The sequence below is a fragment of the Phalangium opilio genome, unplaced genomic scaffold, assembly GCF_054372755.1.
Source record: "Phalangium opilio isolate 3A_F unplaced genomic scaffold, DU_Popi_V2 ptg000009l_1, whole genome shotgun sequence".
Taxonomy (NCBI): Eukaryota; Metazoa; Arthropoda; class Arachnida; order Opiliones; family Phalangiidae; genus Phalangium; species Phalangium opilio.
The window spans coordinates 4,929,998-4,949,019 of NW_028324146.1; the positions used below are offsets into that span (position 1 = coordinate 4,929,998).

A 19,022-nucleotide genomic window follows, 5' to 3' on the forward strand; every position below is an offset into this window, starting at 1 on the left:
TTCAGTCGGATGCTCTACTAACTCGGGTATACCTTTCTAATCAATGAACTGGTCATTTCTGCCTAACTCGGTCGACACTAAATGTGTTTGGGAATTTTCGAGTCCGAGGTTTTTTTCTTTTTTTAATTCTTGCGCCCCTCCCTAAGAAGGAAGTAGTTCTTCGTAAAGGTGTTTCCTGTCTTGGGCTGTTTGGGTGTTCCGTTGCTATGGTGATGAGCCCCCGATGATTTTGGGTTTCTAGCTACCTAATTACAGGCCTGATTAGATATATTTTATTGGAAATATTTATAAAACGTATTTTTTCTATCGTTCAATACATCACTTCATTCAAGTCTTTATTTTGTGTTAATTTTATTTGATTTTTCAAAGTTACAAAAATTGCTTTGCTAAGCCTAACTCTAATTTATGACAAAAATACTGTGTTTAATAAAAAAATGAAAGAGGTAAAGGGAGTTTAATTAGGACTGTGCAAGCCTTGTTTTTTGGGTTATCGAGCTTCGAGCCTTAAGCTGCACGTTCAAAATGTGGTTTCGAGCTCTTATCGAGCCTCAAATTTGTATGGCGAGCCTTAATGACTTTTGAATTTTAGCTCTTAATTTGCGATGCTACTCCATACTTTCATTTACTGTCCTTAGGAAAGAAACACCCTATTAATTCGTAAATATAACATATAGACTTTTATCTAGATCTATATAAATCAAAGTCCTGACTGACTGACTGACTGATAATCAACGCCCAGCCCAAACCGCTTGCCCTAGAAATCTGAAAATTTGCAGGAATGTTACTCATAAGTAGTAGGCGCGTACTAAGAAAGATTTTTCAAATCCGCCGTCATCTTAATAAATGGCGCTCAGAAATGTAAAAAATCTACTCTATGCAGCAAAGTTCGCGCGTTTCAACCGATTTCACAAATATTTAGTACACCGGTTTCCTTTAACCTATATAGATGGCTGAATGGTCTTTTGGGTTCGATTTGATGCCATCTTTTAAAATGGCGACCAGAAATTTAAAACCCTTCTTTATGGAATAATGTCCGCGTGAAAAGTAATAAAAATGTCCCGACGAGCAACGCCTAGGGTGCTACAAAAAATATTAGTCATCAGTAAAATCTACCCATTCTTTATATCATTTTGATGGAAGTTCTTATTAAACGCGAGCGACGCCGCGGGTAACAGCTAGTTTGACTATAATTTCACTAGAATCCTATTACCACTAATTGAAAGCACTTACTATCGCATAAATAATACAAACCAAGCCTATTTTTCTAAACCCAAAAGCAAAACTTTAAGAATTATTTTTAATTTTTTTCTTTGGCCAAAAGTGACCTTTAACCTAATCTAGATTCAAAAGTTGCTCATCGAGTGCTCGCACAGGCCTAAGTTTAACTAATTTAAATCGATAAAAAAATTGTCTGACCATTTCGGTCTCTCTTTAAGTCAGCTCCTCGAGTTGAGTAAACTAGTTGCTTCTTTTGAGTAGCAGTTCGATGAGCTGAATCACCAAACGCGTGGGCTAGAGAAAATTTTTATCTGCGATTTATTTTCAACCCCAGAGAGAAGCTTATCTAGTTACTAATTCATTAAATGATTCCTGTACAAGATGTTTTAAAAAGGATGTAGGGCCACTAATTTCAAATTATTATCGAAGTGTTTTACGGTTGATCCCTTAAATTTAATTAATAAAGTGGAAGACAATGCTATTTTAACGAAGGGGTCATCTGTTAAACCCTCCAATCATAACTTGAAAATCGTGGGCCGGACGGCAAAATGTCGTAGAACCTTTTAAATTCCAAGTGATTTATTCAATTATATTGAATATATTTTTGTCACAATAAAAGTTGATGTTGAGTCCATAGAACGGGTACAATTTTACTGTCCGAAAATTATTGAATGTTAAGGGTGAGCTCAAATACATGGGCATAAGCAGTCTGAAACTAACACACGTAAAAGTTTATTCAAAAATACATAAAACTATAAAATAAATTCAACCTAAACATCAAGAAATAGTTAATAATCATGTTTAGCGAAATAATTGAAAATTATTTATAATATAATTTTTTTTTAATTGAGAGTGATTAGACTTTAAACTTTGATTTACATTTTTCAGTTTGTATTATTATTTTGAGATACAAAAAGTCTTAATTAGAATATATTTTATTAATTTGAAACTGCAACCCTTTATGAAAAGTCCCTTTTGTTTATAGATCTTTGGAGCAAAGTTGCGTCACGTTCTAAGCCTGCGATTGGTGAAGGGAACAGACAGTGGAGAAGTTTTAGTTCAGGATTCCAAAAATAATATCATCAAGCCTCGAACGTATTTTCGACACTCTGTTCGGGAGATTCTGGGGATGCGTGGTTGCTTGGCAGACAGTTGACAACATTGACCTAGATTAAATCTTTCAGTAGCTGAACGGGACTACTTATCGGTAGGTAATATTTAACAATAAATATTTTTGTTTAAAATTGCAACCTTTCAATGATAAATGAGTTAAAACTTAATTACTGAATTCCGATTTTACTGTGTTTAACTTAAAACAAGATGGCACAAGGGCTGTCTATAATATTAATTGTACACGACTCACGTGGGTCCTTCTAAAAAAATATTTCTGAAACTTGATAGTGTTTCCCCCTCAAGTATTGTTTCTAATAATGTCACATCTCAAATAATATTACTGAAACCAGGAATAGATTTAATTTTAGAAGTAGGAATGGAGAACAGAGTAATCTGGGCGCGCGTCAAAGTCCCGGACCCCCTTCCCCATGACGGGGGGCATGAAAGAAGAGGCGGGTCATAGCGACAGAGGTGAAAAGGAATTACTTATTTTTCGCCGTCCCCGTCAGCAACGTCATCAAAACGTAGTTTAAGTAAGCCAATAAGATAATTTAAACTTTTCGTTACGTGTTGGAGGTAGGGGCTCTACTGGGCTATGAGTCGGACTGAAGTAAATACTAACCGTTCTCCATTCCTACTTCTAAAATTAAATCTATCCCTGCTGAAACGAAACAGTGCACCCCATTAAAGTATGATTTTTAAATACCACATGAGTCAAATAATGTATCTAAAACAATATCCTGGATCCCCTAAGGTGTGATTTTAAAAACTAGAAGACACAATTACAGCAAACCGTTCTCCCACATTTAAAGAAACCTAACCTAACCTGGCTTGACCTCATAAATCCCACATTCCAGCATAATATGATGTTTCTTAGGCTAAAAAAGCCCGCGAAATTTAATTTACCTTTCTAACCTCTCTCTCTCTCTCTCTCTCTCCTCTCCGAGTGGGATAAACCCTCTCCCTAAAACCAGAGCTAAAACCAATATCTGTGGCCTTGGCAGTCAATTTGAGGGGGAGGCGATAGCTATCGCGTCAAATAGAAAATTACAAGGCTAATAGACGGATCTATAAAATCCTTTTGCGGTAGGGAAGAACTCCCTTTACCTCTGCTTTTTCCCCAGAACTATACGAGCTTCATGTAAGCATCTATTCTTTGTGTAGAAGTAGTTCATTTCTGATAAATACAGCCCTCTTGAGATAAGCATAAAAAGCCTTGTAGCGGCTCATTATTTAGTTTACTGTCAGTGTATTTTTATGTGTAGTTTTAAGAACTATAAGGATTTCGTCAGGTATCAAAAAACTGAAAGAGTACAGAGTATAATACCAACACGGAGTAACACAAAGAATCTTTACCTCACCGTCCTCACAGTATAGAGATACACGATGTGTGGGGTAATTTAGTAAGTTCGCTATGCTTGGATCATGGTGAAGTCTAGCTAATTTTCATATCTATATCTCATATCAATCGCTTCTGTTTTTTTCCTGATAAAACGCGTTTCAAAGGATTCAGTAGCTTCAGATCTCTTTTTCTTTGCATATTACAAAACAATATTAACTTATGTAAATTATTTGCAGACTTACTTGACTCTCGACCAACAGTCATGGATGTGAAGGAATGTAGCGCTTTGGGGCGTTCCGGATATTTGGGCGCATTTTACGATGCGCGGGAAGACAAATTTCGCCATGGATCCCTCTTCAATACGTTCAACTTACCAGACAGTTGTGTCAACCGAGTGGACGTTAATTTTAGCAATATCGAATACACTTGCGACGACTCTTATTCGAAGAGGTTCGAAAAGCTCGACGTCAGCGCTGAACTAAGAGTCAGCCTTTTCGCGGGGCTCTTAGACCTAAAAGGTTCTGGCAAGTACTTGAAAGACCATAAAACAACGTCCAGAAGCGTCAAGGGAACGGTTTTATATAACATCCGAACTAAAGAAGAAAAGATCAATATCAATGATGAGCAACTAAAGACTTACATTTCACTGGATGGCCTAGAGTTGGCTGCGCAAACAGCGACGCACTTCGTTGGCGGTATAGTCTGGGGAGCCAATACATTTGCCTCGATAGAGTACAGCGAGTCACGCGACAACGATTTGACGAGAATATCTGGCCATTTGGAAGCGCAGTTGAAATGGCTCAAAGCCAGCGTTAATGGCTCCGGAGATGTTACTTGCGAAGGCTCGAATGAGAAATCTTCCAGTCATTTTCGGATAAAGGTTTATGGAGACGTCATTCCGGGTCAAGAGGAGCTCCCTGAAACTAAAGAAGAGGCCTTAGCCCTAATTCGCCAAACCCCAACGTACGTTGCTCAATGCAACGATGGGAAGGGTAAACCGATTACGTTCACCTTATACCCAGTTATTGACGTGGTCAAAATGATGAAACTTCAACTGGTAACGAATGCCGTGGTGAATGCCATTGATACCTCGTCGGTTTTGGAAATTGAACAAACTTTCAACGATTTCCTATTAACTACACAATCCTTGAATGATTTTTACGAAGATTTGACGTCTCCGTCGGCACCACATTTTTCATCATCAGTGGTTCAAGAGGTTTGTACCTTTAAAAATAACGTTGAAATTGCCGAGAGTCAGTTGAAAAACAATATACGTGAAGCCTTGGCCTTGGCGCGGACGGATCCTAATCATTCTTCCGCTTTGCGAAGCGTCATCCGCGAATTCTTACAAAGTGAATTCTGTCCTGTCAAGATACGCCAGTTTATTGAAAAGTGGAACTTTGGTGGAGTACTGGAGAAGGTGCAATTTATAAAAGATATTCATGCGAAAGGCGCCATTTATTTGGCGTCCAAGAACTTCGGAGTTGATTTCGTACGAGCCACAGAAAAAAATTTTTTTGCCTTGGTTTTTCATGATGAGGATCATCTTTACACATCGGAACTTTGGAAGAAAAATTACGACCTTTTCTTTCGACTACTGAATGAGAAGGACGATGAGACTTTGAACTTTTGCTTCTACGTTCTAGAAATGATCGATCAATCACCGACGGACAACGTGAAAGCCGTTACCATCTACCATTGCGTCGAAAACGTAATTGAAACCGAAGATTTGTACCAAAGATTGACTGACAAATACGTCGTACCTTTGGCGAAAAGTTGCGACTTTGAATTTTGCGCTTACAGACCGAATAAGAGTTCCTTGATCAAGACGCGGTGTCCTGGTTCAATTTACTCCAAATGCGGACTTGATCTAGTAAAATGGAAATGCGAGAAGGATCGATGTAGGGCAAACTTGTATTACGGGTACGACGGCTTCCTTTACTGTAATTGTGGAAAGGCTAAAGTCTCCTCTTTCTCTTACAAATGTACGGACAAAAATCACGGGACCAAGTGGATTCGTTTTGAGAGTGAAGACGATATCGTAAGGATGATGGAGGAACTTATTCCTCCCGAAGAGATCAATATACTGGTATTAGGAGAGACTGGTGTGGGAAAGAGTACCTTCATAAATGCCTTTGCCAATTACCTAACCTACTCGGACCTTGAGGAAGCCGAGGCCAACGAATTGATAGCGTTGATTCCAACGTCTTTCACTGTGACTGACGAAGATTACACGGAAAAGTTGATAAAATTCGGAGAGGATCCCAATGAAAGCGGTAAACGGGGAGGTTCTCAAACGCAAGCGTGCCGAAGCTATACCTTTCCGTCCGGAGACAGACTAGTACGTCTCATGGACACTCCCGGTATTGGAGATACCGCGGGCATTGATCGCGATGTTAAGAATTTTGAAAATATTCTCAACTATATCACCAACTATCCCGTACTTAATGGAATCCTAATCCTATTGAAACCCAATAATTCACGGATTTCAGTAATGTTTCGATTCTGCATTCAAGAACTTTTATGTCATATTCATCGTAACGCCAGTGAAAATATCGTGTTCGTGTTTACGAACTCGCGAGGAACCTTTTATCGACCGGGTGATACCCTGCCATCTTTAAGAGGGTTATTACAAGAAAATGAAAGTCGCACGCCTCACGTTCAAATCGCATTGAACAAATCAACAATTTACTGCCTTGATAACGAATCCTTTCGGTTTCTGGTGGCCATCAAGAGCGGTGTCACCTTCCCCGAAGACGAGAGGCTGAATTTTAAAGGCAGTTGGGATAGATCGGTTAACGAATGTGCCAGGCTATTGGAACACGTCTGCAAAATTAAGCCACACGCAGTTCGAGATACGCTGTCGTTGAACGAGGCCCGGAAATTAATTATCCTCTTGTCGAAACCATTATGCGATATCTCGCAGAATATTCAGACGAACATCATGAACATCGAGGACCAAGAAACCAAGATTCAGGAAGCGGGCGAGGATATTAACAAGCTTAAAAAGGAACTTTACGTACCAGGAACTGACTTAGTACAAGTAACGTTCGATCAGCCCCGTACTGTCTGTACCGCTGAGGAATGTCGCGAGGTACGAACCAATTCCGATGGAACACTGGTCGTTCATTACAAAACAGTTTGTCACAACCCTTGCAAACTTCAAAACGTCACAGCCAATATAATTAACAACTCGGACCTCCTCAATTGCGCCGCGATTGATGGCAGACACTGTATTTATTGTAAATGCCCGTATGAAAAGCATATGCATATTTACTACGAGAATAAAGAAGTGGCTGTCCAAGTTATTAACGTCAGTGTTCAGAAAGACATCCGCAATAAAGAGGACTTGAAGAAGGAGAAGATGAAAATACTGATTGAATGTCAAGAGAGACGAGCAAAATTGGAACGCGAACAAGACATCATTACGCAGGCCAGCGCCAAGTTTGCCCATTTCTTGAAGGTTAACGCCATCACTCCTTACAATGACGCTCTAAAAGACTACTTGGAACATCTAATTGTCGTCGAGAGACAGAAAAGTGCCAGTGATCCCGAACGACAGAGGGTGGTAGAAGAGCTGAGCAAAATGCTTGGTGCTTACAAGTCCCAAGTTGCTATCTTGGAACGTAACTTCACAGCTGCAGGAAACGTTCCTTGTCAAGTCACCCCGGACATGATTAACGACTTAGTTAAGGACTTGTACGGGCTGGAAATCAATGGTAACTTCATCAGATCCGCGGTTGAGGCCCAGCAGTTGGCTAGAACTAACCAAGTAAGCATGTTTAGCGAGAAAATGTTCGTTCCGAGAACATCTACACATGCTCGTCATGGGCGGTACCCTAAACAACAGGGTCATCGTGGCAACGAGAAGAAACCCGGTTTCGTCCAACGAATGAAAAATAAACTTCATGATTTCTTTTTCTATGATGATGTTGAACCCGAAGAAGCCGACGAATTTATTTAGGCTTAATTGTATCAAAATCTATCCAACTATACCCAGTATAAAAAAGTCCACCTCAAGAAGTATTTTAAAACAAGATGATAATTCACTGCCACTCCTTATAAAGATAAATATTTGAAAACATCAAATTCATAGCATTTACGAAGATGAAAAGTTATAATATAATTTTTATTGAAACAAATATGTATTCACATTCTAATTTGTATTAAAACAATTATGTTTTACTACGTCGCCTATCTCTTCTACTATCATTATTTTATTCGTATAAACATAAGTTTATAAGATATGTTCCATAAGTGTGTCACTCCTTAATGAGAGCTTGTCATGAAGTGACGTAGGTGAAACGTCATAGAATCTCGTAAAGTGACGCCTAGTGAGGCGCTGTCAAAGGCTTAGTACAGACTAAAGAGGAGTATGGACTGCAAAACCGAGTGTAGTCAATTCTCACGTCGTTCTTGAACTAGCTCTCATTAAGCCTCTAACATTACGAAGTATGGGTAGTGACAAACTTATGGAACATATCTTATAAACTTATGGTATAAACTCATGAATATAAATTCGAAGTCTTGACTGTTTATCTCATAGCATGTTCGGGAGCATTAAAATGGGATTTTTCAATTGACTTTGTCAAAATGGGAAGTGTTTGTATCGACGCAAGACAGCTAAAGCCAATAAAATGGGTCATGCTTATGAGAACTGTCCTACTAGGACCTTTTAAACCATTGTGGGACACAGGCATTGACTCTGGTGAAACCTCGGGTTCCGTTTCCATGGTAAGTGTTATGGGTCTACATACCGTTATAGACACTTTCGAATGTCTTGGCCCGTTCCTTCGTTTGTTACCTGTAATTTCTATAGACACTCAGCCTCAGCCAAGGCTAACTTTGACGTTTCTATATAGAATGAATTTATATTTAACTAGCTGTTACCCGCGGCGACGCTCGCGTGTTATATGGACTAAAGATATGAAGAATGGGTAGATTTTACTGATGACTAATATTTTTGTAGCACCCTAGGAGCGAAGGCACTCGGCGTTGCCCGTTAGCCCGTCGGGACATTTTTTATTACTTTTCATGCGGACATTATTCCATAAAGAAGGGTTTTAAGTTTTTGGCCGCCATTTAAAAAGATGGCAACAAATTGAACCCAAAAGGCCATTCAGCCCGTCTATAGGTTAAAGGAAACCAGTGTACTAAATATTTTTGGAATCGGTTGAAACGCGCGGATTTTGTTGCATAGAGAAGATTTTTTATATTTCTGGGCGCCATTTTTTAAGATGAGGCGGATTGGAAAAATCTTTCTTACTAGGCGCCTACTACTTATGAGTAACGTTCCTGCAAATTTTCAGCCTTCTAGGGCGAGCGGTTTGGGCTGGTCGTTGATTACAGTCAGTCTGTCAGTGCTTATATCCCATTGGAAAGAATCCGTTGGGCAGAATTTCATTCGACAGAAATCCCATTCGGCCGAAAATCCCATTCGACAGAAATCCCATTCGGCCGAAAATCCCATTCGACAGAAATCCCATTCGACAGAAATCCCATGCGACAGAAATCCCATTCGGTCGGAAATCCCATTCGGTCGGAAATCCCATTCGGTCGGAAATCCCATTCGACAGAAATCCCATTCGGCCGAAAGTCCCATTCGACAGATTGGTCATGTGAATGAAATCATTAAGTACAAAAAGAGAATCCAACCGTACATGGGGCAAGCAGCCATTCTCGTTCTGCCAAGAGCCAACGCTAGAGGTAGTGAACGATGACTGGCGTCGCTTTTTGGCCCAAGCTTGAAGCTGCTGTTAACGACGATTCCGGCTTATTTATGGAATAAATGAATTCGTCTATATCCGATTCCACACACCGAACCTAACCTAACCTAACCAAACCTAACCTAACCAAACCTAACCAAACCAAACCAAACCTAACCAAACCTAACCTAACCTAACCTAACCAAACCTAACCAAACCTAACCTAACCTAACCTAACCAAACCTAACCTAACCTAACCAAACCAAACCAAACCAAACCAAACCAAACCTAACCTAACCTAACCTAACCTAACCAAACCTAACCAAATCTAACCAAACCAAACCAAACCAAACCAAACCAAACCTAACCAAACCTAACCAAACCTAACAAAACCTAACCAAACCTAACCTAACCAAACCTAACCAAACCTAACCTAACCTAACCTAACCTAACCTAACCTAACCTAACCAAACCAAACCTAACCAAACCTAACCTAACCTAACCTAACCTAACCTAACCTAACCTAACCTAACCTAACCTAACCAAAGCTAACCTAACCTAACCTAACCAAAGCTAACCTAAGCTAACCCTAGGCCAACCTAGAAAATAAGAATATTTTGGAAAAGGCCCATGTTTATTTTTCAACGACCTTAATTAATATAGCATTATAAAATGCGAAATCGCACCAATGGGAAATTCGCTCCAACGAGACTTCTCTCCAACAGGAATGGGAAGTCTGCTCAATGGGAATAGGATAAAATGCGAAATCGCGCCAATGGGAAATTCGCTCCAACGAGACTTCTGTCCAACAGGAATGGCAAGTCTGCTCAATGGGAATTAGGTCCATTGGGAACAGCCGGCTAGCTTCGGTCAATTAGAACAACTTATTTTTTATTTCGGTCCAATGGAATTTCGTTCCAATGGAATTCTGTTCAATGGTTATATACCCTGTCAGTCAGGACTTTGATTTATATAGATATAGATTCAATTTATACGAATAACCAAAAAATGAAAAGGTCCCGCATCCATTTGTTAAAAATGCCTTTCAGAAGCAGTCTGTGTTATTTGGTATATAACCATTGAACAGAATTCCATTGGAACGAAATTCCATTGGACCGAAATAAAAAATAAGTTGTTCTAATTGACCGAAGCTAGCCGGCTGTTCCCAATGGACCTAATTCCCATTGAGCAGACTTGCCATTCCTGTTGGACAGAAGTCTCGTTGGAGCGAATTTCCCATTGGCGCGATTTCGCATTTTATCGTATTCCCATTGAGCAGACTTCCCATTCCTGTTGGACAGAAGTCTCGTTGGAGCGAATTTCCCATTGGTGCGATTTCGCATTTTATAATGCTATATTAATTAAGGTCGTTGAAAAATAAACATGGGCCTTTTCCAAAATATTCTTTTTTTCTAGGTTGGCCTAGGGTTAGCTCAGGTTAGGTTAGGTTAGGTTAGGTTAGGTTAGGTTTGGTTAGGTTTGGTTAGGTTAGGTTTGGTTTGGTTAGGTTAGGTTAGGTTAGCTTAGGTTAGGTTAGGTTTGGTTAGGTTTGGTTAGGTTTGGTTAGGTTTGGTTTGGTTAGGTTTGGTTAGGTTTGGTTAGGTTTGGTTTGGTTTGGTTAGGTTAGGTTAGGTTCGGTGTGTGGAATCGGATATAGACGAATTCATTTATTCCATAAATAAGCCGGAATCGTCGTTAACAGCAGCTTGAAGCTTGGGCCAAAAAGCGACGCCAGTCATCGTTCACTACCTCTAGCGTTGGCTCTTGGCAGAACGAGAATGGCTGCTTGCCCCATGTACGGTTGGATTCTCTTCTTGTACTTAATGATTTCATTCACATGACCAATCTGTCGAATGGGATTTCCGACCGAAGGGGAATTCTGTCGAATGGGACTTTCGGCCAAATGGGATTTCTGTCGAATGGGATTTCCGACCGAATGGGATTTCTGTCGCATGGGATTTCTGTCGAATGGGATTTTCGGCCAAATGGGATTTCTGTCGAATGGGATTTTCGGCCGAATGGGATTTCTGTCGAATGAAATTCTGCCCAACGGATTCTATCCAATGGGATATAAGCGTGTTATTTCCCATCGAAGCCATTTTCTTCTCATTACAGAGCCAACAGTTTACTATTTCTTTGAGATACATTTCTTAGCTAACTAGTGTTATAGCTGTCATGTGATTTATTTAAAAAGTTAAGAAAGGGTTGGTTTCCCAAGAAAATTATATGGTTGCAATATAGTAGTAACAATTAAAAGCAATTACACGAAACACGTGTACTATTAATTACCTTCAGGAGACAATTTTGAATTTACTTTGGTTCAATCTGGTACACGACCGTCATAACGAAGGAAGAGAACGTTGGTACGAGCCCTGGATCAAATGGGCTACGGTTTAACGCGCAAACGCCCCTTCATTAGAATTAGAGTTACTTAACCATTTCTTCTATTCAGTGTTGGGAATTTTTCGAAGAAAAATTACTATCTAGAATAAAACACACACTCAATATTTATACTCGGATGAAAAAAATGAACGTTTTACCCTAAAAATAATTTCAAATAAAAGCGCGTAATAATAAAACGAATTATACGATAAACTTTGGAAAATCGAGTACATCATTTATCATCTTTCGTGAATGTTGAATACATTTCTTATTTTCGTATGACTAATTTTTATTTTTATTATTTTTTAAATTCTATCGTAAGTAAATGAGATATGTTCCATAAGTATGTCACTATGTATATTTCGAAATGCTAGAAACTTACCGAAAGCTAGTTCGAGAACGACGCGAGAATTGACTACACTCAGTTTTGCATCCCATCTTAATATTTTTCTGTACTAAGCTTTTGACAGCATCTCACCTACGTGACAAGCCCTTAGGAACCAGTGACACACTTATGGATCATATCCCATGAACTTATGATTCTATACATTTCAAGTTCTTTATCGTTCGTGTGTATTTATTTGTCTTTAATGTATAGTCTTTCAAAAGAATGCTGCTATTGCAGGGATGGCAACCCTCAAAGAATAGACTTTAAAGAAGCGTTAGTGATTTTAAGTAATCTTACGTATATTTTAGAAAGTGGTTTGTTTGATTGCTTGTATCCGGGATAGATTTAATTTTAGAAGTAGGAATGGAGAACGGTTAGTATTTACTTCAGTCCGACTCATAGCCCAGTATAGAGCCCCTCCCCAACACGTAAAGATAAGTTTAATCATGGATGACATATATAAATGACTTTTCTACGTTTCAATCGTATATCAACAAGTACTATCACGCTTTTAGTGAACAAATAGGCCTAGTAATCTCAAAGCAACCATAAATTCACACTGACATAACGCTTTAAAATGTGGGCAAAAAAATTTAAATAGTTTTTTGTCGACTAACTTGATAAAGCTTTTGATTAAAATTAACGATTGAATTAAAACTACAATTTGCAAGGCTCATTGATTAAAGAGTAATTCAATAACTTGTATTCGCGTGTACAATTTGCTATCATTTATTCAATAGTTAAGTTTTGATATCATTAACAAACCAGTTATATCAAAAAAGTCATGGATGATAAGCGTCGGTTTCCTTGGTAAATTTTCAATCTTTCTTTCACGCTATACCAAGTGCTCCTCCCTGCATCAGTCATTGTTCTATTACCGTTTACCATTAATATTAATGGTGATTTATTTTGGAATTATTTCGCACTGCAGCATGGTTTCATGGTAGCATACATTTAACCGTCAATGGAAATCGGCAGATGATGATTATAATCTTTAAAGGGGTGTGTGACCTTAACTGAATGTACGGTTGATAAATATCCCGTACTATATATATAGTCGAAATAATTGTGTCGAATAGTCAGATGTCTTTTAGTTGCAATGGAAGACTGACATAGATTCAACATGACTGCGAAAGTAATTCATTTTATATTTTATCATAAAGGCCGACTTCCATCGAAAAGAGTTCTAGCGAACTGAAAACCGAGCATCGAAACTAACAATGGAGCGACCGTGCCGATTTTCGAATCCCCGCTGGGGTAAAAGATGGAAGGGTTCTAGCTAACTGAAAGCCGTGCAATGTGGTTCTAGCGAACTGAAGATACGCAATAGAGAATTTCCTTCCGTTGAAAGCAAAATTCAAGAGGAAATAAATTTAAAAGGATTTCTATTGTTCATCTTTAGTTCGCTAGAACCACATTACACGGCTTTCAGTTAGCGAGAACCCTTCCAACTTCTGACCCAGCGGGGATTCAAAAATCGGCACGGTCGCTTCATTGTTAGTCTCGATGCTCGGTTTTCAGTTCGCTAGAACCGTTTTCGCTGGAAGTCGGCCTTCAAGATCGATCCGACTTTTTCGTATTATTAGGGCAGCTTCCCAAGAAAATAACATATTTTAACATATGCTCTAACGTATTTTTTATAACGAGTTGCAAAAGGTTATCGGTTACCGTTTTTTTTTCAAAAAAGAAATCATTAGGTGAAATTTTAATCCATTTGATTGAAATTTTTTTATCTCTCGCCCCCTTTCAATAAACAGCCAATTGAGTGCCGTGCGGCTGTTCTCTGGGCCCCTAATACCGACTTTGTCATCGAAACGGTAACTGTTGCGCCACCGAAAGCCAAAGAAGTTCGCATAAAAGTAAGATACATACCTCTACAGGGTGATTCTGGTAAGTTTTCAATATAGGGAACTAACAACTGGCTAAGGGGAAGAGATAGTCTGACGTCACGCAGCCCCCTCTAGTTGGCATTTTTGAGCGTAGAATACTGCTTCCAACAGTTAGGAGGGATGAAAATCCAGTAAGAGATAGAAGGGTGTGACGTTTCAGGGTCACAACTATTAGCTCCAGGGCTATATATTAAAGGGTGTGTTCTCAGAGTCAATTTTAGTTAAAATTGTCAAAGAACATGTAGTCTACTACAATGAGATACGGAGATATGCTTTCCCAAATATTACTATTACCATAAGTTTATAAGATATGTTCCATAAGTATGTCACTACCCACACTTCGTAATGTTAGAGGCTTAATGAGAGCTAGTTCAAGAACGACGTGAGAATTGACTACACTCGGTTTTGCAGTCCATCCTCCTCTTTAGTCTGTACTAAGCCTTTGACAAGGCCTCACTACGCGTCGCTTTACAAGAATCTATGACGTTTCACCTACGTCACTTCATGACAAGCTCTCATTAACGAGTGACACACTTATGGAACATATCTTATAAACTTATGCTATTACCTATTACTCTTTGCTATTCACCTAAAGCTAACCCTCGCTTTGCTTTTTTCGACATTTTATGCTTTATTTATTGTATTTATTTTCCTTGTCTTTTGTTCATTTTGTATTATTTTATTGTTAATTTCGTCGCCTTGGAGGGGCTTCATGGTTCTACCCCTCATGACACTTTTAAATAAATAAATAATCATCATGAAACCAAAAGAAAAAATATATGAGGTTCTTTGAAGGATATGGAGCAGGCCTTCAACAAAATGATGGATTTTAACTGTTTTTCAAAGTTCTCAAAAATGGCTATTTCACATCAAAACCCGATAAAAATGTTTAAGCAATTTGAAAATTAAAAATAAAATTATTTTTCAAAAGACTTCAATTAGATCTCTTACACGAGGGCATAGTTAAATTTTTCCTTGATTTGATTGTGGTTTAACTATTTCAATTCAGGTTTTGTTTTCGGGAATTTGCTTTTCGGATGTGCATGCTCAAGTAGGAGGATTTGAACAAGCCGAATTCCCACTGATAACTGGACATGAGTCCGTCGGCGTCGTTGAAAGTATCGGAGATCAAGTTACCACCGTAAAACCCGGTAATTACGATAAATATTAATATAATAATTGTGATTCAATGTTACTTAAGTGTTCAGAGATCCATCAATGCTGATTAAACTGAAAAACTGACTCTTTTAGGTGATCATGTGATTCCAATTTGGTGCATTGAATGTGGTGAATGCAACACTTGCTCTAAGAAAATGTTGAAACGAAATGCGTGTGAACGAGTAATGTTAGTAATGCTAATTATTTTGTCGGTATTATCAAAAGTATATAGCTATAAAACCAAAAAGTACACTTCGCTGTAAATTGCTTGCGCCGTGTGATATGAGAATCCTTCCATTATCCTAAATTAATGTCGACCCCCTCTTCGTATGATTATCTTCCCGACCGTGGGACATGGAACAAGCCGTTAATAGGCTCATAAAGTAGCGGAAAAATTAGTAGTTACAAAAATTAACGTTTGGATTACTAGCATCATGTACTATTTTATATAAATCTATGACGTCAAGAAGCTCTTCCGTGATTGGTTAGTTCCTGTAGGTGGTTGAGCGGACGGTAATTGGCTTCTCAGTTTACATGTCGTCTACAACCAAAGGCAGGAAATGGTTAATGAAGTATACTTTTTGTTTTTATTCTATATACTTTTGCTTATATCCACCTGCAACTTAAAATGGTTCTGGCCAAAAAAGAACTACTTATGCTCAAGTGCACTTGAAAACCTTTCTCTATATATCAAGCGCACTTTTGGTTATATTTGACTTCAACTTCTTCTATTTGATGAAACTGTTTTTAGCACGCACGGATTTCGTGGCGTCTATTTTGACGGCACCAAAAGGGTCACTTGCAAAGGAAAAGAAGTTGGTACTTTCTGCTTTTGCGGAACCTTCGCCGAGTATACCGTGGTCCCCGAAGTTGGATTAGCAAAAGTAAACTATTCATTTTTCGTCTCTCTAATTATGTGTCAGGCCCTTGATTGACTGACGTTATTTTAATAACTATTTTATTCGACAGATCAAACCTGGAATTGGACTTGAAAAAATTGCTCCTTTTGGATGTTGCGTGCCGACTGGTTATGGAGCCGCTAGGTATACCGCTAACGTCAAGGAAGGTTCGACAGTCGCCATTTGGGGCCTGGGAGCTGTGGGCCTTTGTACCGTCTTAGGAGCCAGAGATTCAAAAGCTGGAAAGATTATCGGAATTGACTTGAATTCCGCCAAGTTTGACATGGGTTGGTGTTTAATTCGAGAGTTTAGGGATGACATAAACAGAATTCTATAATTAGACATTGACAAACTTCCATTTATCATTTAAATCCTCATTCTAATCAATAATTTTTGTGCGAGTCTGGTCGAACCATTAACCTATACAAGACCTATGAACTTATAGGAATAGCTTTCTTAGTTTTGCACATTTTGTTATAAGTTATAGTATGCTTTGGGAATCGAGTGAGTGACGGTGGAAACCTTAGATCACGGCACTGCAGACCATTTCTATAGTTTAATGTTCTCAGATCGTCTATGGGTTCGAATTAAGAGGGATATAAATAGAAGTTTTCAAAAATTATATCAGTTGTATAACTTTATAGAGTACTTGAATGCATGTTTCATATAACTAATTGAAAAATAATCAAATCAGAAAGTATTGCAAAGTATGCAGATAACGTTGACCAACTTAAGTAACTAGTATGTAGGGATTTGCATTTAAGATAGGAGATTTCATTTATTGAATTAATTGCTGATAAATCGATCTTTTATAAAAGCTTCCAAGTTTGGATGCATCCAATGTCTGAACCCAAAAGACAACCCCACTAAAAATATTAAGAATCAACTTGATGATGTTACTGGTACTTCTGCCATTGATTATGCCTTTGTCTGCGTTGGAAGCCGAGACGCTGTGGTAGGTTTCTCATTAAGATTATATTAACCATCTTCATATTTCACTTAATTGGTTTATCTTTAAGATGGAGGCTATTCAGTGCTGCAGCCCAAACGGCGGTGAGGTTATCATAGTGGGGATTATGGAAGGGGATCTTAAAGTCGATCCTAACGAGCTGATCTTTGGAAAATCTCTCAAAGGATCATGGGGAGGAGGTAAGATAAAATTTAAGTGAAAATCACTGCGTTAAAGTAGTATACAGTGTAGAATGGTCTTAATATTGTATTAGAGAATTAGAAATCTGGAGTTACCTTTTAAATTTAGCGAACAATGTGCCCGGTCATAGACCCGTTTATTAAACGCATGGCATTTAACCCTTATTATTTATTTACGACAAAGATATTTCAAAGAACAATGTCCCCCTACAAAACCCCCTCCTCCGAGTATTGTCAAAAACTGTTACAACATGCTTTTCCCTATGAGGCACCTGCTAGGCAAGCCAGGTAAATTGTCGAAAGAAGCCCAGAGCCTCTTTTTAGCTAGGTGTGGTTATGTGTGGACGTTGGATACACGAACAGACCCTTTTTCACTAACTGTGATAAGAACATAGTATACAACAACCGTTTTGCCATCTCAAATATTACCTTAGCGAGTTAGAAAACACGAAATTAACGTGTCTTCTCCACCGCAAACCGATCAAAGCTAAAGCGAAAAATCTTGATTTGAGTGACTTTTTTAAGAAAATTGATCCCCCCGTTTGAAATCAAGAAATTTACATGAAAGTAATACTATGTTCGTATTATTGATGTTTGGTTTGCAAAAATTTCTAATTTAGATAACTTGTTTATTCAACACTAACAGATTGCCACTTCAAGGAAGATATTCCTAAACTGGTAAACTCTTATTTTGCTGGCAAGTTTCCAACTGACGATTTAATCACTCATAACTTGGCCTTCGAGAAAATAAACGATGGTTTTGAATTGCTTAAATTAGGAAAAAGGTAAATGAAATCCCCATTTAAACTAATTTAGACACAATTGAATCGTTACTCCATGTTAGGTTCTGCACCGTACTTATTTTAGGAGAATTGTTTATTCTATGTAATAGTTTAATCTGGCAAGGCCAACTTCTCTAACAAAGAGGTTGCCAGGCCCATGAATATACATGGTTTTTCCCAAAGGTGTGTAAGAAATTAAGGCGGGGGTGTTCTTTCTTTGCAATTTTGAGTCTAAAATGTTCTATGACATTTTGGCTTCTGGTCCACCGTTTTCAAGTTATGATTGGAATATTTTACGGATGACCCCTTAAATTAAATTGAGAATCTGAAAGAAATACTAATTTTAAGTTGAATGCTATTAGCTGTTTGTATTCCTGTTAATAGTAATTACAAAAACCTTTAGCGCAGAATTATATTTAATTTCAAGATATTGCTTCTGATTTAATATGTATTTTATTTCTTGTAGCATCCGTACTGTTTTAAAGTTCTAACAGAGTTCTGGACAGACAACCATGAGTACAATGCTCATAAAACGAAAATTCGTTATCTCAGTTTGTTTAGTTTATGAATGTATGGTATACATTTATGGTTTTAGTTTTGTTATTTACCAAAATTTCTAAATTAATTTGGTTTGGTATAATGGTTTGTTTTAATTAATAAATTTGACCTTTTCTTTTAACTCAATTTATTTCATTTCTTTAATTAATTTCTTCTTTCTATTTTCCAATCTACTTTTCGTTCCCTGTTTGTTTTGTTGGCTGTAATTACTCTTAAATTAATATGACAATTTTTATTCTGAATATTACATTCAAATTATTTTTTAGTTGAAACTCGGAACACTGGTAACGTAGAATGTATATTTTTAATAGTCAACTCACGAGAGTTATCTTCAGCACAAAATTATTTTACTTCAAGGTATTGTTTTCTGAATTCATATAATAATTCTATTCCTTGAAACAGATGAGTGTAAAATATAACATGTTGTCGTAGGAGGCTA

General features: G+C 38.0%; 2 protein-coding genes across 4 annotated transcripts; both read left to right on the forward strand.

The window, feature by feature from the left end:
- The first annotated feature begins 2,272 nt into the window (after nt 1-2,272).
- On the forward strand, nt 2,273-7,858 carry LOC149713493 (uncharacterized). 3 transcript variants are annotated; one of them, XM_089848539.1, is made up of 2 exons: nt 2,273-2,425; nt 3,910-7,858. In XM_089848539.1, exon 2 carries the CDS (start codon nt 3,936-3,938, stop codon nt 7,635-7,637), a length of 3,702 nt encoding a protein of 1,233 aa, XP_089704665.1. In that variant the 5' UTR covers nt 2,273-2,425; nt 3,910-3,935; the 3' UTR covers nt 7,638-7,858. The 3 variants fall into 3 exon arrangements, with proteins under 3 accessions (XP_089704665.1, XP_089704670.1, XP_089704678.1); XM_089848544.1 differs by having other exon boundaries at nt 2,297-2,429; XM_089848552.1 differs by lacking the exon at nt 2,273-2,425 and adding an exon at nt 3,577-3,734.
- A 6,025-nt stretch (nt 7,859-13,883) lies between these two features.
- LOC149713494 (alcohol dehydrogenase class-3-like) lies at nt 13,884-18,704 on the forward strand. The gene is made up of 9 exons (XM_089848610.1): nt 13,884-14,007; nt 15,047-15,188; nt 15,289-15,382; nt 15,947-16,079; nt 16,165-16,381; nt 16,913-17,049; nt 17,114-17,243; nt 17,890-18,028; nt 18,492-18,704. Exons 3-9 carry the CDS (start codon nt 15,351-15,353, stop codon nt 18,514-18,516), a joined length of 813 nt encoding a protein of 270 aa, XP_089704736.1. The 5' UTR covers nt 13,884-14,007; nt 15,047-15,188; nt 15,289-15,350; the 3' UTR covers nt 18,517-18,704.
- Nucleotides 18,705-19,022: the final 318 nt, after the last annotated feature.